At 41.1% G+C, this 23,512-nt stretch overlaps 1 protein-coding gene across 1 annotated transcript in view; it reads right to left on the bottom strand.

The window, feature by feature from the left end:
- Positions 1-23,512, bottom strand: part of PTPRM (protein tyrosine phosphatase receptor type M) — a 749,396-nt gene that overhangs the window by 208,719 nt on the left and 517,165 nt on the right. The window contains exon 15 of the mRNA XM_040632384.1: positions 9,376-9,508. Within this exon, the coding sequence (XP_040488318.1) occupies positions 9,376-9,508 (133 nt within the window). The remainder of the gene's footprint in view (positions 1-9,375; positions 9,509-23,512) is intronic.

Genomic DNA, 23,512 nt, shown 5'->3' with positions numbered 1-23,512 from the left:
AAGCTGTTTATTCATATTTTTAATATAATTTTTATCCCAATTGTTGTTGGTTGTGAAAACAATCTAAAGGAGTACATGCTTTATAAAAAAAATGTTTTAGAGGTGGTTTAAAAATAAATAATAATTTAAGTAAATGATAGTTATAAACGCATTTTCTTTTAATTAAGCTGTATCTGAATTTAAAAATATCTGTACTCATTTAAACTATTTTAATATATTAAATTAACAATGTAAATAATTGTTATTCGCACTACTCAAAGTAGGGAATCTGTCCACCAGAATGCCCACACTATAGAAAATGTAAAAAATATCTTATGCTATTATAAAACTGACATCTCTCAAATAAATAAGAAGCCAAAGCAATTCAAAGTCCAGTGTTGCACGGAAGGGCTTGCATTAAATAAGAGTTTTTGTCTCTAATTGAGAAACACACTACACACCCACTACCACAAAGCACCTTGCAGGGCATGACAGCAGGGTGTCAGAACCAGTTAGAAAAAAACACACCACAGCACTTAATATGTTCTAATCTAATAGAAAAGACAGATGGGACCCAGGTAACTCAAGAGTCTGCCTGGAAGGAGAGTGTATGTGAGCTTTGCAATGAGAGGTGAGTAAGGAAAGCACCAATCCCAGCATGCAAACTGGAAGGGATTCTGGCATTCAGGCAGGGGCTGCTTCACGCCGCCGAGGGACCAGAGTTAACTTCCAGAAGCCGAGTTCACGCCTGTGCGTGCACCTGAGCAAGCAAACGGGCTATTCTTAGATACGACACCCAGGGCTACATTTTTTGCCCATTTTCTGCTTTGTGTTGTTTTCACAAACAAATAGAAATATGTTGAATTTAATAAGTCAGTCAAGTTTTGCTTGTTGCAGTACAACCCATAAAAATAGCTCCACTTCCATTCTCCCACAGCAGTGCCGATGGGGAAACAGCGTATATAAGAATAACAGCAACAAAAACTACCTCCGATGGATCTGGGGAAGCCCTGGGCACTTTCAAAGACACACTGTGAGGGCACTGGGCAAAACCAGCCTTTTCCTATTCACCTCCATACACCAGTTCATGCAGTGTTGCACCTGAGGTCTGCCCGAGAGAGAGAGAGAGAGAGAGAGAAAGAGAGAAGTATTCCTCTTCTCATTATCTCGGTAGTCCTTCTCTATTCTTTTTAAAGTTTAACTTTATGTGATTTTCTATAAATGAATCTAAGTCAAAGATTCCAGATATAACTTCTTTCCTTGTTAAAAAAGAAATTTAGACTTACGTTAGAAGAACTGGGTCAGGAATCTTGACGAAAGAAGTCAGGTTAGACAATGGTATACTCGAAAAAAAAATATATATGTATAGACAATGGTATACTTGAAAATAAAAAAATATATATGTAGGTATATATGTATATATATATATATATATATATATATATGCACTTATATTTCTCTTATACTCTATGTATTTTTGTTATTATCTCACTCATCAATATAAAACAAAACCAGAAAGAATTGAAGGAGTGATCCTATTAAGTTTGAATTTCTAACCAAGATGTGAGGTTTAAAGTCATCCTCAGTTTTCACCTCCTGGGAACTTCCCACTCTACAAACCAGAAAGTGAAGTCATGTCAACATAAATGGAGACATACATCCCCTACAGAACACGGACAGCCTGGGTGGGACTGACCTGGGAGTATCCATGCACACCATCTGGGGACATCAGCTGTGGGGAACTGTCAATTTTAGTGGTAAATATGCAACTCCTTCTTAACCCCCTTCTAGGTACTGTCAAACTTGAGCTTCAGAGGTAAGATAGACCAGGACAAGTTTTAAGAAGCTATGCAAATGGGTATAGGATAAAAAAGGAGCTGTGTGGCAAAGTCCAGGCATCAGAAATACCAACCAGCAGAACAATTACCTCGAGATGGCTGGTAAGCACCCCACTCAACTATGCAGTTTCAGGGCTGGTGCCTGGTGGCAAGGCAGGAGGGTCCACACTCCAGATGGCTCTGCAGGCTGACCCGGACCTGCGAGAGTTGAGGGGGTTGGCCGAGCAGGAGCTAAGGCAGGTGCAGGGAGTCCAAACAGAGGCATGACACTATTCAGCTCGCCGAAGAGTGATGCTGGCCTTTTGGTCTGACCCCAGAGGCAGACCACTCGGCCCCTTACTGGGTCTGGGTCTCACAGGTTTGGATACACAAAGTATTTGTGTTGAATGTCAAGACCAAGAGCGCTCAGGAGAATCAGGGGCTTAGAGAGAAATCCCCAAGAGCGGTCGTACTGATGCCCCAGGACGGTGGCTTACCTCTCTGTAAGCCATACTGCAGCCCTCCTCTTCACACAGCAGGCGCCTGAGCAGACTCAGCTCATATTCTAAAGTAGCGGACTAGTATATCATTAATACAGTTAATATTTATGGGGGCTAGCACTTCGACGGTAAGAACTCGTTTTCTTCTTCTAACATTCTTACGAGGTAAGTACTGTTATTATGCCCTTGGTATTATATAGCTGCGGAGACCGAGGGACACAAAGCCACGCAGCCTGCCCGTGGTCACGCAGCTTGTAAGCCACAGAGCCCAGGAGTGCATGCAGGCAGTTGTCTCCAGAGTCTGTCTCCGAGGAGGAAAAGCGGGAGTACAACACTCCCTTGCTTCCCGGCTCACTGTCAAACGTAGCAACGTTCTCTCAGCCACTAAAGCAGACAAGGATACAGCACCCTCACTGCTGTGAGTTATCCGAAGTAAACGTAACAGCTGAAAAAATGACATGAAATACGCGTTCTTGGAAGGATTTACAAAACACTTCTGTGAAGGCGGGAGTGGAAGAAGCTTTTATTTAGCTTTCTTCCTGTGATGGCTCAAAGAGAAGACTCAAACCCGATGGCCACATTTCAGGTATTTGCAAACTTACAGCAACGGTTAGCTGCCGCAAGCTGACGACAATGCCGTTTCCAATGAATCCATCCAGACAGTATCTGAGTATTCACAGAGCAAGAGGGGTCTCTGAGTTTAGTGCCCTGGCTGTGCGCGGTGGAGCAGAGTGGTTAACTATCAGACAGACCTGACTTACGCGAGGCTCTGCCCCCTACTACCTGTCATCGTGAGCAACTTTCCAAACTCCTGGGCCGCTGTGCTATTATTTATCAAGCACCAGCTACGTGTACGAGTTATCCTAATCTTTGTGGTCCGCTAGGAAGTACACAGCAGCCCCATCCGCACATTTCCCATTGCAAACTGAGTTCGGAGAGGGTTGGTAACTCATCCAATTTTACTCTGTACCAAGTCGGAGCTGGGATTCAAACCAGGTCCGTAAGATCCTAAAGCTCAAGTGGCTACCCCTGACCATTCTCCGACACCTTCCTCCTATAAAACAGAAATCAAATACATCTTGGTGCCTGGGTTCCCCACCCTCACATTTAAAATAAAATCTTCCTTATAAACAGCTCCCAAAGAGAGCTGTTTATTACTAGAACATAAGAGAACACAGTCAACCCATTAGGCTGAGTCCAGAAACAGCAGCTAATATAGGAGCTATGAGGATAAAGGAGCTATTAGGATAATCACATAAAGTCCGGGTTAGAGGAGGCCTTAGTTTAACTCAACCTCTGTACCACAAACCTATCCAGCTACCATCTAGAAAACGAAGGACATTAGCTGACTGATAGATGAGGATGACATGTCCATAGTTATCTGTGTACCCAGCTACCCTGTTTCCTGCATGCCAGAGCATGTGCCAGAGCAGAAAAACCCAGCGTCTGCTTATTTATAAGGCTACCTACCAAGTGCACGTATTCTAAATAATAATCACAAAGCAATGTCTACGTACGACTCTCTCAATGTGGTTTCAGAAAATGCGATTTTGAAACAAGACTTTGAATAGAGCACCCAGACTTAAGACATTTTCCGAATTCAGCTCACACTGAGCTATCGTGGAAAAAAATTCCTATTGCATATGTAAACAGGTATAGCAGGAGAACTATAGATAATGTCAACTTGCCTCCAGCCACATGCTGCAGGCATCTCTTTGAAAATTGGGCTTTCATCAAATTTTCTCTCTTATCTTTTTTGTTTCATCATGTCTTCAGAAATACTTCCTATTTTTATTGAGTTTTTTTCCTTGGTATCAGTATTGTTTAAATAGAATAGAATAGGTTCTAAATATTTAATGACATGTGCTGCATTTGCAAAATGTACACTTGTTAAAATATGTTCTGGAAAGGAGGTAGAGGTCTCGTGCTTCAGGATTAAAATAGTCACATGTACCTACAACAGGTGTTCATGTTGTTGAACAGCTAACATTTGCTGTTTTGAACAAGAATGCATATCTCTTTAATTATTTTCATATAGCCACAACCTCTCTAACTTCTGTTTACCACAATAGCTGAAACAGAAATAGTATTGTAATTAATACAAATGTCCTCAAATTTCTAAAAGATCTATAGCAATTTTAGAAACAATGGTAAATATAATTAATCAGGGTAAAATTGATGGCGCTTGTATGCTAAATTCTGTCAAACATGTTATTGAGATAAATTATTCCCTATGAAAAATGTTGAAAATGCAGGTATTTTCATTTTCACAAATATATTTAATTATACATGGATGAACAATGATAAACACTAAGTATCTCCTGCTCAACTTATTTTATATTAATTTTGAGAATACAACTGACCCTTGAACAGCATAGGTTTGAATTACGTGGGTCCATTTTACACGTTTGTTTTTTTTTAATATAATACAGTAGCGTAAATTTATTTTTCTTATGATTTTCTTAATAACATTCTTTTCTCTAGCTTACTTTACTTTAAGAATGCAGTATATAAAACATACAACACACAAAATATGTGTTAATGGACTGTGTTATCAATTGACAGTAGTCTATCAGTAGTTGAGTTTTGGGAGAGCCCTTATACTTGGATGTTTGACTGCATGGGGGGGGGGCTCAGTGCCCCTCACCCCCACATTGTTCAAGAGTCAGCTGTAATTGTCATATGACTCTATGAAACTTTAATTTCATATCCATCTTATGCCCTTTCTTAACATTTGCTGCATCAAAACACTGCATCCTCAAAAGAACATATATTTTGGGGAAAGAGAAAGTAATAATAAGTTGCTTTCCTTATCAGATAAAATTAAATGTAAAGGTTTTGTAACAGTTTTTAAGGAAAAGGTGGTTTCATATCATATTAGTCCAAGCAAGGCTCAAATGGATTAATATTCATCAACAAATTAACAACTAGTCATTCATTTGTGCTAGGTCTGTAAAACATTATAGCCAAATGAAAGTGAGGGTTATCTCTGTTTTTAGTCATTATTCCCTTGATGTCAGAGAATTCCATGAGTTAGCATGAGTTGGGCAGATTTTACCTATTCTACTGGAGGCCTACCTTCAGCAACTACTTTTTATAGAAGGCCAGTCCTTCAGAAAGCAACGTGATCTTAGCTAAGCTAATAATTGGCAATGCCTCCCAACTAAATTTGCTGTCCCCCCGACTCCCAGGAGCTCAGGCCCATCTGGCCCAGCATGCTGACAAATACAGACGGTAACTAGTGACTTTCCCTCAGCAGGACAGACTTCCAATCGTATTTCCAGAAATATTGATGAGCGCGTTCCACCACACTTTCTCCTGGGCCCAGTCGGTTTTTATGACCAGTGCCGCATAGTCGCGTTGGCTGATGCCAAGTGCTGTGGGCAGAAGCACTGGGAACTAACTAGCCTGTGCAGGAAGAGAACTGGAATCCAATTAGCACCAGGCTTTAACCAGCAAAAACGACTAATGACATACTGAAGCCCATGCCTGGGGCAGTTCTTTTCCTTCCCTCTCTCTCGTTTCCTGTTTCCATTTTCCTTCCTGCTCCCTCCTTTTAATTGAGGGCCTCCTGTCTGATGGTGGGAAACAGGGCTAAAAGATAAGCCGTTCACCGAGTCACAGTTCTAGACTTGAGCCGACCGAACCCAGACAGTCTTTGGAAGGACTAGAGGCTATGTTCAAACAATGAAATACAGCAGTGAGCCGCCCACTGCACTTCCAGAATCGCACACATACAGTGTCATCAGAGGCTGCGGCATAGAGAAAACCTGGGAAGTGGGAGGGACTTCAGAGATCATCCAGTATAATTTTCTCAATTTATAAATGAGGACACTAAGGCCCAGAGAAGTTTAGAGCCACAAACGTAGTTAAAATACAGGTCTAGAAATTCCAAATCTAAAGTCGGTATTCTCCTGGGGATGGTGGGAGGTGAGCAAAGTGGGGGCAGGGGGGTCAAAAGGTGGTGGGGGGTAACTAAATTCATTGTGGTGATCAGTTCACAATATATACAAATACTGACTCATGGTGTCGTACACCTGAAATTAATGTAATGTTATACGGCAGTTAGGCCTCAATAAAAAAATCAATTCAGTGTTCTTCTAACCAAACGATGTGGCTTATTACATATCAATGATACTCCTGCAACTTATCTATGATTATGACTTAAAAATACAGCTTTTAAAATTTAGACTAAAATTTTGGAGAAAAACCCAAACAATCAGAATTTTTAAGAATTGCTTGAATATGAAAGTTTGTACCACATGACTGTTCAGGTCTAAATTTTACAAGTTTTGTATTTATAGGCATGATATATTGGCAAATTTACCTTCCGGAGAGCATAGTCTGTATTTCAGAAAAAGCAAATACAAAAGTGGTATGTGCTGTGGAAACAACCCTTTTTAGATTAGTACCTAGGAAATAATCATGTAAATTTGATATGAGTTATTGGTATTTAGTCTAATGTTGTATCAAGACCATATGTTACCATAGGCAAGCTCTTCAAATGCATAATTTATAACATAACCTCCATGACTACCTGAGAGACCTAGGTAGAATAATGAATTAACCCAGCAAAAATAGACCCTTGGAGGATGAAATGTCATTAGGTAAGGTCACAAGGGCAACTGGATTAGTAGTCTCAAACTCCTCATAGAGTTTGCCAGATGACACAAAAATCCAACACATTCCCTCAACTAAAAATAAATCTCTTCAAAATGTTTAGTTTGAATATCCAGACATGGAAAGGCCTAGTGTTGCTTCAAATTTATACAGATCGATATTAGAAAAACACAGACCAACTAGTAGCAGAGAGAAGCTATCTGCATAAACATTAGGGTAGGGAGCAATGCAGGGCATCCAGGAGAAAAATGCCTCGGAGGTGATGGAGAAGTAAGAGAAGAAGAAATAAAAAAAGAGAAACATGGAGGAGGCAAGAACTAAAGAGATAAATAGCCAGAGAAGAAGAAAAGAGGGATAAAGAAAAAGTTACAGAGAAGTGAAACAAAAAGAAAATTAAAAGAATTAAAAATGAAGAGCGTTCCATTATATGACTAATAGATCATGGGATCTCTTGTACGGCATGGTGACCATAGTTAACAACACTGGGTTGCACGTTTAGAAGTTGCTAAGAGAGTAGATCTTTTTCTATTTTTTAAGATTTTATTTATTTATGTGACAGAGAGATCGAGCACAGGTGGGGGTGGGAAGGGGCAGAGGGAGAGGGAGAAGCAGACTCCCCAGGAGCTGAGCAGGGAGCCTGACGTGGGACTCAATCCCAGGACTCCAGGCTTATGACCTGAGACGAAGGCAGATGCTTGACTGACTGAGACACCCAGTGCCCCACTAAAAGAGTAGATCTTAAAATCTCTCATTGGAAGGAAAAAAATGGAAAGAAAAATAAGGATAGAAATTAAATGGTAGAAAAAGAAAGGAAAGGAGGATGCAGAACATGTGGGAAGGAAGAGCTCCAATGGTGGGGGCCCGTTAGCACCATGTGCTGCTGGGACAGAGCGAAGGTTTGTCCTGGGGCCCAAGCAGAACAATAAACAGAAGATGAAGGACAAAGCAAGAAGAGATGCATGCGTAGGTATATGTATGTGGATATGAACTCACCCCCTAAATACTGTGTTACCCGAGGTTTTGTCTTCCTCCTTGACTTCCTTCTCACTCTGCAGTGATGCTGAGAGACCTCATCCAAACCAGGGCTTCAGCTCAGCCTAGGCTGATGACTCAGACCGTGGAAAGTGTTACTCCGGGTCCCCACCAGCCCATCCAACTGCCCAGTGGAAGCTTCCACTGAACTTCACCGGAACAGTGAACCGAAAAAGTGCAACGCCTACCTCCCCAATCTTCACTCTCCACATATGTTCCACTTTCCACATTGTGCATTTTCTGAATGGTGTGTCTCCACTAAGTCATCCAAGCCAGGAATTAGGCTCTTTCTATGTTGCTCCTTCTCCCTGGGCCACTAAACTGGGCCTCCAAATGGCCACTAAAACTTATCTCCTAATATTTCTAAAGCTGCCCCCTCTTCATCCAATTGTTCCTCCTGACTCGAGTTCTTTCCCTCTTCACTGTGCTCGATCCTAACATCAGCGTGATCTAAGATTAGAATGACATCCCATTACTACCTGCTTAAAGGCCATCGGTGGATCTTTGGACCAAGTCCAGCCTCCTCAGATGGCAGACAAGACCTTCAAGACCTCGCTTTGCTGACGTCTCCATCCTCACCTCCTACCATCCATGACCTTACTCCCACTCTGTTATTGTTTTTAAACCACAGAGAAAAGGATTAAGATCTGAGTATTATTTCTTTTTGGGAAAATTTAAGCTATCACTTACTACCTATATTTCCATGTTGATAATTTTTATAGAAATTGAACACTGTACCATTAAGTAAGTTTTTATTCATTTCTACAACACAAAAGGCACAGTATATTTTTCAAGTGTGGGAGGTGAGGATTGCTTGTTATAGCCGCATCGGGTTTTCTGCTCCCCCAGACCGCCCCTCAGCTAGACAGAGCAGTCTGACAACATCCACCGTGCTTTCTGCTTGTCCTGAGTCATACCGTGGCCTGCACTCCTCTACGGCTGTTTCTGAGAGTCTCTTTCTCATGGGGTGTTGTGTAGATTAAGCCCCTAGCATGGTGCCTGCACATAACATTGGCTCAGTAAATTCGGTCATCACTGTTATGTTCAGTATAATGAGAAGGAAAACTTTCATTTCTCGTGTCATCAAGAACATCAAATGCGTTAATACACCAGTAATCAGCACTAAAAATTCCCTGGTTAATAAATGTCTATAAAGGCTCTGCAGAGCTTCATGCACTGACGTGTGGGAAGACGCATCGTCTTACGTTACCTTGGCATGATATGCTTGGCAAACTCATACGACACCACAGTCATTACGCTAAATTTTGTCCCATAACCCTGAATGCTAGATGAGGAAAAATACCAACAATCAGAGTCACAGGTGTGTCTTCAAAACCAATTCCATAACTGAATATTTTCACATGCATGAAGCAACCTGGCAAACAATGGGACGGAACCGCATTTCTGGCCACAGCTAGGAGGCTCACCTTTTCTTCATTACCAACACAACTCCGAGAAATATAATAACGAACAGCAAGATGCCAGCAATGACTCCAGCAATTTTGACTGTGTGGTCTGTCTCCTTCTCGGGTTCTGGGACTGGCTTCGGGGTGGCAGCTCCTGAAGGTGGAAGGAAATGGGAAAGGACAGGCGGTGGGTAAGGGAATAACGATGTTACATGTTTAACAATTATGCTGCATTTAACAGAGTAAGAAGACTTATCAGAGCCAGCAGACAGACAAGCTTTTGATTTTTTTCAACAGCTTTCGTATGCACTGAAAGGAGGTAATTGTTCATATTGTTCTTCAATATTTTACGAAACCGTAACATAAGTTGGATAGCACACCCACGCCTGACCCTTTTCTAAGAGACTCTTCTCAAACAGTTTTTTTATATTTTATTATCTCTATTGGCTCCCTGCTCTTTCTGCCATTAAAAAACTTGCTAACAACACAATAGCTATCCTAAGCCTTTAACCAAATTTGATTTGCTGGAACATTTTCCTCAATTATTTTTCATAAGTGAAGGAGTAATTCCATAACATATTAGCCCAAACACCTGGAAAAGTGCGATAAGCTCATTTACCATGCATTTTACCAGCAATTGTTTTTTTTAACACAATAGAGATTTTTCCCCTGCCTTTGGAAATCTAAATCTAGGTCACATCTGGTAGGCAAAAGACTCCTTCTAAGCAATTTATTCACAAAGTGGGAAGCAGCTGATGATCACACTACTGGCACCCACATTTAATATCTGTTTAAATGAGATAACCAGAGACTTCCAGTGGCTACTGTCTTAGCTCGCCTGCTTCCCCATTTCCAAAACACTGTTTGTCCTGTTTACAGTATAATGTGATGGAATGTCAAATCCATGTCTGATGAAATATCCATTTCCTCTGCTAAATGAGTTCAGGACGAAAAAATATTAGGAATGTAATGTTCAATTCACTAAGCAGAATCCGTTTTTTTTTTTTTTTTTTTAAGGGCTTCTAGCCTTTTGAATCAGAACGTGACAGTGTTGAGCACCTGAGCCATCATACCACTGCCCTCACGAGGGGTCAGGAGAGATCATTCTGAAAGTAGGCATTTTATGTCCAAATTTCTCGCCTTAGAATTGTCTTGGTTTTCTTGGTAAAAAACGTAATTAAAATTTAATATTGATACCAGCCCTTTCTACCCTTTCCTTGGGTTTTCCATTCACGCTTCTCCTGATTCTTGGAAAACTTAGCCATCCTTGTGTCTGGTGCATTTTAGACTGGGCTTATCCTCAGATAAATCATCACAGGGAAACGGGGAGAGTCAAGCTCTCACTTTCCATCTGCTTCCATTGGAAACATATAAACTACGTTTCTTTCAAAAGTTATTCCTGTTAAGATTTTACATATGATGCTGGCTGTTGAACCCAGCTGTGGCCATCAGACTGATGAAGCTGGTTAAGACTGGGGAGACACACGAGGCAGAGGATGACTTTGCATCAAAGGGATAATCGTCATGAGAGCCTCGTGATGTAAACATCACACCTTATTAAACACAAACCCTTCCGCACAACCTGTTTCAGGTCATTTTTATTTCTGATAACTTCAGGAGGATGTCCTGCTACTTTGAATGAATATCCCTCACACTAGTTATCCAGATAACTTGAAACTGTTAATGTTTACTATTTTTAGTATATTTACATCTTACGTATACCACTCCAATATGCCACTGGAACGTACAACCAAGTGGTGGATTTGCAGGATATTGATACATTAAATAAATTGCTAAGAAAGATTTAAAGATAAAATGTGTGTTATAACAAGATGAAAAATTTTTAAAAATCCATATAAAAATAAACATTTAAAATTCACAAAAGCGGGAGCCTGGGTGGCTCAGTTGGTTAAATGTCTGCCTTCAGCTCAGGTCATAATCCCGGGTCCTGGGATCAAGTCCCACATCTGGCTCCCTGCTCAGTGGGAACCCTGCTTCTCCCTGTGCCTGCCACTCCCCCTGCTTGTGCTCAATCTCTCTCTTTCTCTGTCAGAATAAATAAATAAAATCTTTAAAAAAATAAATAAAATTCACAAAAGTGAAAAAGGGGGCAATGTTTTCCAATTTTGATTTCTTTTGTTCAATTAAAAAAACTTAACTTTAAAAAAATAAAATGGATTGGTTTCATTCATCCAAATGTTGGCATATTGGGAGCCATTCCATTGATCTCACCAGTTAGTAGATTTCATGTAGCCCAAATAAATTTTCTAAATAACTGATTCACTGAGTTTCTTTGTAACTCAATTATGCCAACACTTGGGAAAGAAATATAGAAAAGACTTTACTTAGCCTAAAATACTGAAATATAAAATACAACACGGATACAACTTATACATCGTAAACCCTCAGTATGGGAGAGTTTGTCTTGTTAACGGTCATGAATGCTTCTGTTAACTAAACAACTGGTGATGTTTCACTTTAGCCAAAATTTTGCCTGCGCTCCATGAGAACAGGTGAATTCTCTACACATCTTTGAGTCAGGAAAAGAGACCCCTCCAAGTCGAGCCTTTCATTCCTTTGGGAAGCAGACAAGTACATTGTTATGCAGCCAGCATAAGGGCAGTATTATCATTCTTTAGCACTTTTAACTCATTTCACATTGCAGGTCAAGAAAATGAAACGTTCTATCTCTGCAGGACACAGTTGCAAGGTGATGATGGTGGCAATCATGCAGAATGGGAGAGCAGCTCAAAGAGGGAGAGGAGGGAGGTTCTGAGCTGTTGGTGAGCAACCCTCCCTTTGCCTGCGGCAGGGCCACCAAATCACGGTGACAGTGCCAGAACGCCAGAAGGAAGGGATTGATTGGAATGTCCTGGTTTAGCATCAACACAAACACAAGTTGGGAGGGAATAAGTCACCCTGCTGAGATGATCTCACGGAGGTGTGCGTCATTAATTCCAAGTTCACTCTGCGTACCAGCCATTCCTGCCTTTGTCTGCCTGCCCTGCCCCTCCAGCCTTTCCTGAAATGGATATCTTTATGACCCCCTTCCACAGGATGCTCTTTTCTCCACTTTTGTTTTTTTGGAAACATGTGGTTGTGAGCTGTCAGTCAGCCTGGGACAGATGATAATTTGTGACAGAATGTGGTTGCAACTGATAGCTTGTCCACCCCCCCAACCCAAATCTATGAATTTAACAGTATAATTTACAAACTGCTTGGCAAAAGAGTTGTTTTCATAATATTTTCCCCTCTGTCTTGTTATTTTCTTGCCAGGTTTCTAATGGTATGAACTTTTATTCCTTTTTTTGGGGTACAAATTCTAATTCTTTGTGGAAAGGCATTTTTCCCCCTTCTCCTGTGCATTCCGTTTAGAGTTTACTGCATGTTTAGATCTTTTTAAAGGGAATATATTCAAATGTATGCATTTAATAGGGGGCATTATCGAGGCTTGAACACATTCGTAAAAATGATGAATAAGCTAAATATTTCATAGATGGAGGGTGACAGGCTGCTGAAATGTAGAGCATAATCTTCACAGATGCCCCCTCTACTGACTCCTCGTGATGGCTTTGGGTGTTTTGTTTAACGACCAAGAAAATTAGAAAGGGTGGTGTTGCAGTGAACTTGCATTAGGTAAGGTTACAGATATAACATGTCATGTGAAAAATCTCAAAAGAAAGGGAATGATTTTATGCAATGCTGTATTTAGTTGGTTTTCAACTTAGAAGAAAACAGTGAGTCTTGGCTCAGTGTTCGATGTTAAATTAAATAACAGCACACGCCAGGCTGAGAACATGATGTACTCAGCTACTGGTTTGAGGTTTGGGCCCAGTTTTGACTACTGAACTGGCTGCAGAAATTTTTCCAGAAGGCCACAAAAGCCATCACTGCTGCCCAAGGCTACTGACCGAAGTGGCCCCAGCACCACGACTGCCTCACCTTGAGAAAATAGGAAGCCTTCCTAATAGGAAAAGTGAACATTAGAAATAGCTCAGGGACAGCCTGGCTGCCCAGAACATCTGTGTAATGGTGACTAGTGCTAGGCTTTCTTCTTGAATGTGGGAGAAAATCAGCAGTATACTTCATTTACTCTACAGGAATTTATGGAGTTCCCCAGCAGTGCCACACACTGTGTTAGGAAAATCACAGTGAACAACTCTGTCCTCATGGAAGTTCTCTTCTTGTGTGGAAGGATGGCCCCAGACGGAAACAAGTTCTGTCAGCAGGGTGTTACCCAGTGCTGTCCTGTAGAGGAAACTGCACATCAGGCTGGGGTCCTCAAGAGTGGGGCAGGTGCTACACAGCTCGGAGATGGGGGATCAGAGAAGGAATTACTGAGGAAACAACATTAGAGCAGAGACCTGGAAGAGGGAAGGGAGGGAGCTCTACTGACACCCTGGGAGGAGCACTCTAGGCAAAGCAAGAGAAAGTTAAAAGGTACAAGATAGGATTGTGGAATACTGAGGTGGGCCTGCAATGGACCAAGCCGGGGAAGTGGTGGGACACATTGTCAGAGTTGGGGGCACCTCCATAGCTCACTGGGAGGACTTGGCTTTTTCTTTGCGTGGGAGAGCTATGGGAGGATTCTGAGTGTTGGAGTGACATGATCTGGCTTGTGTTGGTCATGCTGGTAGCGGTGTTTAGAATAGACTATAGTGGGTCAATGGTGGAGATAGGAATATCAGTTATGAGGCTATTACAATAATTCATGCAAGAGATTAGGATGGTTTGGAATAAGACTATGGCAGTGGAGGTGGTAAGATGAGGTCAACTTTGAGATACATCTTGACAGTTGAGCCACCAGCATTTGCCCGCATATGGGAAGTAGAGGGTGCTGGGTACAACACCCAGCCTTCCAGCCTGAGTAAGGTAGTGTTGCCCTTGACTGAAATGTGGAGAAGTGAGAGGGGCAGCGTGGAGAGGTAGGTGGGGAAATGAGGAGTTTAGTTTTGGGCTAGTTTTGAGGTATTAAGCCATCCAAAGGAGACATCACGTAGGCAGTTGGAAATAAAGGGGAAAGATCTAGGTAATTCAATGGCGTAAATGTGGGAGTTGTACCAGCAAAAACATGGTATTTAAAGCCATGAGACTCCATGCGGGCGCTTAGGAGGCAAATGGGGGGGGCAGTCATAAGGAGGAACCGGTAGTGGAGACAAAAAGGAGCAGCCAATGAATGAAGGAGGAAAACCAGCAAGGAAGAGGGGGTCAGTGAGAATACAGACAGAGGAAGAGGCATCAGTGTGGATGAGCCAGAGAAGAAGGTAAGGATCAAGGGAAGTTTGTTTGTTTTGAAGATGGTAGAATGTACAGCATTTTTGAATGCTAATGCTTATGACCCAACAGAGAAATTCTGATAAGGCAGCAGAAAAGGAAGACTGCTGGAGCAGTGTCCTTCCATGGAGGGGCAGGAAGGGATGGGTCCCAGCGCCCAAGAGAGGGGCTGCCTTCAGCCACAGGACAGATGCTTCACCCAGAGAAACAGCAGAGATGCCAAGCACAGAGGCTTTGGGGTGAGCAGATGTGGGGGTCTCGTGGTAGAATATTCAACTGGGCTCTCCTGACTGCTTCATTTCCCCAGTTACAGAGAAAGCAAGAGGGACAGGTGTGACTGTGCATGAGGAAGAAGGTGAGAGTAATTTGGGGAGAGAGGAGTTTTGGAATAGTTGCCAATAACAGTGGAAAGGAGAACGGGAGAGGCTGTGGATATGTGGGATTGAGTGGTGACTAAGCTTGAGTCCCAGAGGACACAGAGGCTTCTGAGCAGCAGAAAGAGGAAGGACACAGGGATGCACTGAGTGGTACAGGGGTGAAGGTCTAGGGGGAAAAGGGAGAGCTAGATACCTGGGCTTGCTGAGAAAGGCATAATGCAATGAATCCTGATGGTCTCAAGGCAGATTGTGATGGTGAGATGTGAGGGTTGGGGTAGGGGCTGTGGGTTTATCCAGGAGCACAGAGCTCTAGGGCCCCCTCCTCACTCCTTATAACTAGGATGAAGAAGAGGAAGAGGAGAAGAAAAAGACAGAAGCTGACACTACTCAGAGTTATATCTCAAAGGTGGGGAGGGGCATGAAAAGTGGTCAGGAATTAATGGTGGAAGCATTTCTGGAATGGACACTAGCTTGAGCAATCCTTCTCGTGTGGTAACGCTAAACTTGGTTTTCATCTTCTTCAAAGTCACAACTCCTTACTGAGTACCTTTTATGCTCCAAGTGTTGTAACTGTATCTGTAGGGGAATTCGAGGTAAGACTGGCACTTATCCTCTGGGAAACAACACCAGAAGCCACGTGAAGTGCCATGGGTGAGCTCTAGAACCCAATGTGGGGGCAGTGGACAGGAAGGCTTGGAAAGGCTCCTTGACAGAGACTGTAATATGAATGGGCTTGAAAGACGGAGAGGATTCCAACAGAAGGATGCCTCATAAGCCAAGACAGAGAGGTAGAGAGCGCAAAGACATCTCTGTGATCCCATTCTTATGTAGCGGGGCTGAAGCCCAGGTGCAGGTTGGGGAGTAGTGGAGGAGAGGCGTGGGAAACTGTGGCTTTATGGTTTGCTTCCTGGCTTTGCTTACCAGCTAGAACTGCCTGTACTGAATATAAGAAACGGGGAGCTGCAGAAGATAACGGAGCTGTGCCTTGAGAGGAGTAAGTGGGCAGTACTACACAGGCTTGTGGCGGGAAGGAGAAGCCAGGCATTTGGGGGCCACTGGAAAGGCAACTGCCTCACCTGAGCCTGGAGCCTCAATGTCTGATCTAAAGGGGTAAGTGGAACTAAAAGGTGCGCACAAGGGGCTCACAAAAGGCACCCCACCAGCTACACACAGGTACACTCAGGTCTCAGATGCCCAGCACCGGCAGGATGCTGGTGCCATTTATGGAAGTACGTGGTTGGCCTCCTGCAGGGGAAAACATGTTTGGGTTTGACGTTTGAACTGAATCTAAGCAACAAAATACTTCATCCCCACCACACGCAAATGGTTTAGGTGGCAAACCAAACACCAAAATACCACTCTTGGCATTTGGAGGCAAAGGAGAGAAAAACTTTGGGGACAGCAACTATGGGAAGCACTGACAAGAGAAACTGAGGAGGCTGAGACATCTTACAAGATGAGACATGAAGAAAAATAAAAGCAGAAAGTAAAATGGCAGCTGTGGACATTCATAAGATGACGGTTTCTTCAAGTGTGTTTCCCAGCACTCCGGTGCCAAAAGATGTTCTCAAGTGTCAGCTGAAGAAGCCTCAGCCACTCTGTGCTAGCATTTTTATGACTTTTTGGTCTACAAAGTCTATTTTAACTAATTTTCATAGGTTTTTGTTTTGTTTCACCTTTTGCAGAAGTACATTTCTTTTCTGTTTCTTAAAAATAGCAACACCCTGGTTTTAAACAGGACCATGAGACAGTTCATTCATGTCTTATTGTGCAGAAAATGAGAATTCCTTGCAGTCTGTTTTTAGTTTTTTCAGCTGTACCTTAACGTTATACATAATCGCAAAGCATCTCCAAGATTTTTCATTTAAATTACATATTATTGTTTTTCTTCCTGGGAATGCAAAGTCAATCAACTACTCTGGAACAATCTACATTCACACTTTATGTATTATTTGTAACCTGATTATGCTTTTGAATTTATAACTCTTCCTTTGTCCCTAATTTCCACCGTAGGGCATGCAGAGCACGTACAGCTTACAAGTAATAATCAGAAATATAATTTCTCATATAAAACTGTGATACTGGATTGTTTGATATATACTGTCTCTAAAAAATTAATCTACTTTTTTATTTTTGTTCTAATTTCATGACAGTTACTGCTTTCATTTATTGATGTGGCCAACACCCCGTGGGTGAGATGATCTATCAAAGCCTTATCACTTGCTATCTGGGCACTAAAAGTTTCAAGGGAATTATTAGTGCTGTTACTATTCTGATGAAATAGGTTTATTTTTTTCCATTTGCATTTCTCAAATCATGGTCAAGTCATAAAATGAGGAAACAACTTGTCAATAATAAGGTATCAACCGTGTTCACTTCTCATACAAAGTGAATAATCCATAAAGGGAATGAGAGTGGATGTTTGTTGAGGATGAGCCTGTTAAGAGTGAGATTTGTTTGAAACTAAACTTTAAAGGCATTAAAATAAAAATCTGCTCTCCCTCTAATTTCCTTCCTGATTTTGTGTCTGGGTCATGATCTAGCTAGCTTATGTTTAGCTCTTAAAAATCATTCCTGTGGAAGGAAGAATCACCACAGTTTCCTGCCCAAAGTAGTAGCTGTTTGCCAAAACCCCTTGTAGCCTTTCCTGCTGCCTAAAATTGTTCCTTCACTATTTTATCAAGAAGTGAGTATACCTAACAGATTCTATATGCTTGCTAGAAGAATCAGTATTTCTGAGATTCAAAAAAATATACAGAGTCTAGCAAACTGGAGGCAGAAAGTGTCGTTCACACAGCCAAAAGGTAACCCTCAGAAATGTAAGCAGGATTCCTGGGGTCTTAGGAGAGAGTGGGATCATGTCATTCCCCCATACTCATTTAGTAAACATATAACTTTTCCTTAAACAGTGAAGTTCTTTAACAAACAAGGCTTATATTCATTGTGTCATTCTGTTCAATATTTTCTAGAATACAGGTTCTTCGTTCATAGAGAGTTTAAAAACATTTGGAGAGTTTTTGAAACATGAAGATGACTAGGTTTTCAAACACCCTAAGTGATTCCCTACACAACATGAAGAAAAAATCTCACTTGAGAATCTCATTGTTCCTAAATATCTGTGAGGAAGGTTTTCACAGACTATGGCAGAATGGGAAAAATATTTAATTTGGTTGTTATTTTTAAAACACCTCCCGATACATTAATATCTCACTTTATCAGTTAGCAAATTTCTTTCAGTGCACTATTTTAGATGATCTTTTTACACGATTAAGAGGCAAAACCTCATGGAATCAAACCCTAGTTTTATGAGTTGCCACAGCAAGAACAGATTGGAAGAGATCCTTAATTGTAAAGGAATTTAAGGAATGTTGACTGATTGCCCAGGTGCTACTACTACATTCCATAGGAAGGAAGAAGGCTGACCTCTTGGAAGTCCTGCCAGTTATCTAACTTTATTTAATATTTCACCACGAGGTAAAATCAATACCATTTTACAAATGAAGACACTAAGGCAGCAGAAACAATCAGGATAAGTAGCTTATCCTAAGACAGCGTGAGGGGAAGTGAGGGAGCTACATGCTGAGTCCAGACATGTCTGTGAAGCTCACTCCTGCTTCACTGCATNNNAACTTTCCCTACCAACACAGCAAATGTGGAGGCCTACTGCTAACACACCGAAAGACAAGACTCGAGCTTAAAATCATCTTGACCAGGTGTAAAGAAAAGAGCCTAAGAGAAGAAGAAAAACAAACAAAAAATAGTGCAGAACAATGCAACAAGGAAAATTAAAATCCTGAAAGAAGAATAGGATAAATATATGAAGACATGGGAATTCCTGGGCCTAAGTGCAGAAAAGATAGGACTGGTAATACAGCCCGTGTAACTTGGAAATGAACCAGAGGAATGACATGCACATAACCCTTCCAGCGCACAATACACTGATCAAGGCAGAGATGCTGGAAAGGAATCAAAGAAAAGAAACACAAATGACCAACAGGGGAGAAAAGAAGGACTATGTAAAAAGAGACAAGGGATTCAGATCATTTATCTAACGGAGGAGAAGACCAGCAGGTGCCCTGATACAGTCTTCCACGGGAGCTTTTCAAAAGTAAGGAGTATTTCTTATCCACCTTTGACTTCTAGTGATTAACACAATGCTTTCAACACAGTGGTCACTTGGTAAGTCTTTACTGCATGAATCTCTTAAAACACATTGGAGGTATTTATAAAGAGAATCATGACCATATGTGATCTGTGTTTGTCTGTATGCGAAATATTTTTGAACAAGAATGGGAGCTCAAGTTTTTACAGAGAAAAGCTGCATCTTTTCCTCTCTATGTCCTTAGTGCCTAGAATGTAGCATGTACTCAACAAAAGTCAGAGCTAGTAAATGAGCTTTAGTTGTACATAAAGGGCCTTTTGACCCTCAGCACATAAAAATGAAATGAACAAAGGAGGTTTATGCATTCTATCCTTGGGTTGAAGAAGAGTTACCTAACATTACACAGGTCAGTTCTCACCTCCCCACCCAATCTCTGAAAAGTAAAAAAATGCTATACTTTCTTCATCTCTTCTCCATTATCATTCCCATGAATCTGGCTTATTTCTCTTCTGGACTTTCGTACTTGACTCCCACGTAGACATCCCATCTAGTCTCTTTCACACACTACAGCCATATTGGTCTTCCTAAAGAATTGCTCTAATCAGGTCACTCATTTAAAAACACAACAAAAAAACCAAGAGTTTCCTAATGCTTCTTTCAAAAGGTAATCAAGGCCTTTCATGAGCTGGCTCCAACCCCTTTTTTCTAACTGTATGTCCTTCTTTTGTTTTTATACTTTCCTTCATCTATGTTCCAACCCGATGGACATGTTCAGTTTTCCCCATCATCCAACATTTCCCCCTTCTCAGGACTCCTGCTGCTCCTTCTCCATGGAAACATTCCCCTACTCGCTTTTCATAGGTTCAAATCATACCCATCTTCCAAAGGCCACCGAGCTCAAATAGTGCTCTTGATTGTTTTGTAGGAAGTATTTTCTGTTCCGCTGAACTGTTATAGAACCTTGCTTTACCCCCCCTTGCATAGAACTTATTTTCAACTTTCAGTTCAGTCATTTTGGTAAATTCTTTATTATCACGTACTAACATGAGTCCCTTGGGACAAAGCTGTTTTGACTTTTTGGCGCTCCTATGACCTGACCTAGTATCTTATTATGTATCCAAAGTACATGTGAGAACACCTTACTGCATTGAAGATCTCTCACAATTAATCAATTCTGAATTGCACTCTTTTCGTAACCTGCCTATTCTTTTTCCATTTACGTTGAAGTTCTCGGAGAGCACAATGGATATAAAAGGAAAGAAACAAGAGAAACAAGTGGAAGTGGAAGGAAGTAAAGACAACAGCAGGCCCAGTGTTGTGGTCTTTCCTCCACTGGTCCCCAGGATGTAGTGAGGAGATTACAATGGAAAAAGGCATCTGCAGCTACTTTCAGATGACCTTCCATGGGCATCCAGACAATATCCTGAGACAGAAGGAACATGTCTGAACACTGGTTCCACTGAGCACATAAGAGACAGTACATAGAAGTGTTTTCTCAGTATGTTGATGACAGATCAAAGTCCTTACTTTCACTGACCAAATTTTCATCAATGATAAAATGAGATTAATAGAAAGAAAGAGCATGGAAATAAATACTAGTGGCAAAATGTTATATTTTCAGCACTAAAGCAGTGAAATATATATCCATCAATGACGAGAAAGTTAACTGGGTACATATCAGAGAGACAGGAAATGAGTATCTGTCAAGAATAAAGTGTTATGAACTCAGTACTCGCAATGATTAAGTAGCTATAGACCATTTTTCACCTTCATATATGGAATTTGTTTCAAGAGTCTTTAAGCTAGAAAAATTTCTGCTGGAGAACAATGACAATGGTCTGGGGGTTTTTTAGAACGAAAAAAAAAAAAGAAGGAAACTTGTAGTAAGATAATGGTAACATGATTCAAACTATTGAAAATAATTTCATTTAATAAAATGGTTATATGATTTCTATGACCCTACTTTAGAAGTATTTTTTAACTTTCTTATTACTCATAGATGAAACAAGGTGGAAATCTAAAAATTCTATTAAGCCCCTAAACTGGCTAAAAGACACACGTAGCCCACTCTGATGAGGTCTCCATCCATGAGGCGCATGCATGTGCCTGCATACATGTACATAAATATACACCAGTATCTACGGAAATTATTCAAAAACATATAAGAGAACCCATCAAATTGGTAATATCAAAGACAACTTTGTTTCTCATCATGTTTACTCTGAAGTCATATATAATCTTGAGTAAATAAGTAAAATTAAACCATTGCGAAGACCAGCAAAATCCCAGGCAAAAGCTGATATGCCGGTATGAGCTCTGACCAAGAGCTCCAATCGAGTAAACGGTTATAATTAATAATAAGCCATAATTAATAATTGCATCATTAGCAATACCAATATGTAAATTAAACTGAACATCAATTACATTGCTAAAGTGATGTATTACTTGGATATTTACTAGAGTAAATGGGAAAACTCATCAGAGATGCTGATAGATGTGCTGAACAGATGCCATTTACTAACTCTAAGGCAGGTGCCAAGCTCACTTGCAAAGACTGTTTCTCAGAGACAGTTAAATGAAAACAGCATGTGAAAGAAAACTTGAGAAGCACTCTGTGTTTTTCCAACTTCATATTCAATGTCTAAAAACGTTATTCAACGAGATAATCTATAAGCTTTCTTAATGGAGTTCTGTTAAAGTGAGTCCTCTCATGCCCCTTGGAGAATGGATGTAACTGGAGGGCAATTCAAAGAGAGGTGTCCACATTTAAACCAAGGACAGTGAGGAACAAAGGAACCCCAAATGGCCAGGACAACAAAGAGAGTCAGGCATTTTATTCTGTGGTGCAGGGCTACAGGGAAGAGCAGAATAGGTTATACACTGCTTTGGGCTATTACTGCTTCAAATAAAGTAGTTGTCTTTGAAAACACAGTAACTTTTTCATCATTATCATCATCACCATCATTGCCAGGAGCAAGATAATAGCCTGGGCCATGCTGATGCAGTTTATATCCCAAAGACAGGCAAATGGAAAATATCATCTGTGGGGGACTCATTACAGGTCTTGACATGTGATAGAATAATAACGTTCCTCTCACGTGCTGGTGCTCCTGGAGACCACGGCATGTACATGGTGTTCATGTAAATAACACACTCCATAGCATCAAGAAATCCATTCATTTCCCCAGAAGTTCAATTTTGAGCCTCTCAGAAGGGCTGCAGCACTCAAATTTGGGAGTGGCAGTGGCCCGGATTAATTACCTAGTTCTCTTGAAAGACTGGAGGGCCATAAAACAATCTTCTATTGGAATAACAACAACAGAGCTACAAAAGAAGTTACCAGCAACTGCCAATTCCTCCTCTTTACTCTGAGCCAGCTTGGTGCAGGCCCTTTGTATGTGTCATTGTATTCATTCTCCCAAGGCCTACCATGAGGCTAAGAAAAGTAATATCTGTTTTGGAGATAGGGAAGCTGATATTTAGAGTTTAAGAAAGTTGCCTGAAAAGCCTGGACTTTGGACTCACTACCTTCTATATAAAGTAAATGAAACAAACAAACCAACAAAAACTAAAGTAAATGTTTTCTGAATTATATGCACTGGGATCCAGAGTTCCTGGGTGAACCACCCTATTAAAATCTGGTACAGAAATTCATTAGGCCCGGATTCCTGTCTGATATGTTTAAAAACTGCCCTTGGAAACCACGTGGTTTTGAAAATGACCTAGAGTCTAAACCTGAGGGCCCTCAACTCACTGTTCCCCATGAGCTGGTCAAAGGGACTGTGATTCTTAATACTTTTCCATCGCTTTTACTCATAATAGCAGATGAGAGAGGACAAGTACCTGAGGTTTATCCTAAGTGACCTACCACTGGCATAAAATTTCTTCGAAGTCTGTTGTTTAGTCTTTTCAAATAAAGCATGCAAATGTTGCATTTCACTCCAGGACATATTGATTTTTAATAAGAATATTGTTTTGAATGATTTATCATCAAGTAAACTGATAGCCCCTTGGTCCTGTACCTTCATGAAATCATGGATTCTCATTTGAAAAGCGTCTGACATGGGAAAGTGGCAAGATAGACACTAGAGTTTCACAAAGGAGAGCGACCTCTCTTGTCCTGGTCCCTAGGACAGCTTTCCCAGAGAGAGAAGGCTGACCAGACATAAAAAACAAATAAAATAACTGATCCTAGACTAGACCCTGTAGTGGAGGAGGGCAGTGTCACAAAGGGCATTTTAGGTTTGACAAACTACAACAAGCAAAGTACTGAGTTAAAGTAAACCCATCAAGTTGATAACTCTACTATGATTACATAATAGACTATCCCTATCCTTAGCAAATATGCACTCAAATGTTTAGGGGTGAAGGGTCATGACATAGGTAAGTTGTCCTTGAATCCGTC

Source organism: Ursus maritimus, unplaced genomic scaffold (genome assembly GCF_017311325.1).
Source record: "Ursus maritimus isolate PB19 unplaced genomic scaffold, ASM1731132v1 scaffold_18, whole genome shotgun sequence".
In the NCBI taxonomy this organism is placed as follows: domain Eukaryota; kingdom Metazoa; phylum Chordata; class Mammalia; order Carnivora; family Ursidae; genus Ursus; species Ursus maritimus.
The sequence above is the reverse complement of the archived record's forward strand: the minus strand, read 5'-3'. Positions and strand labels throughout refer to the sequence as shown.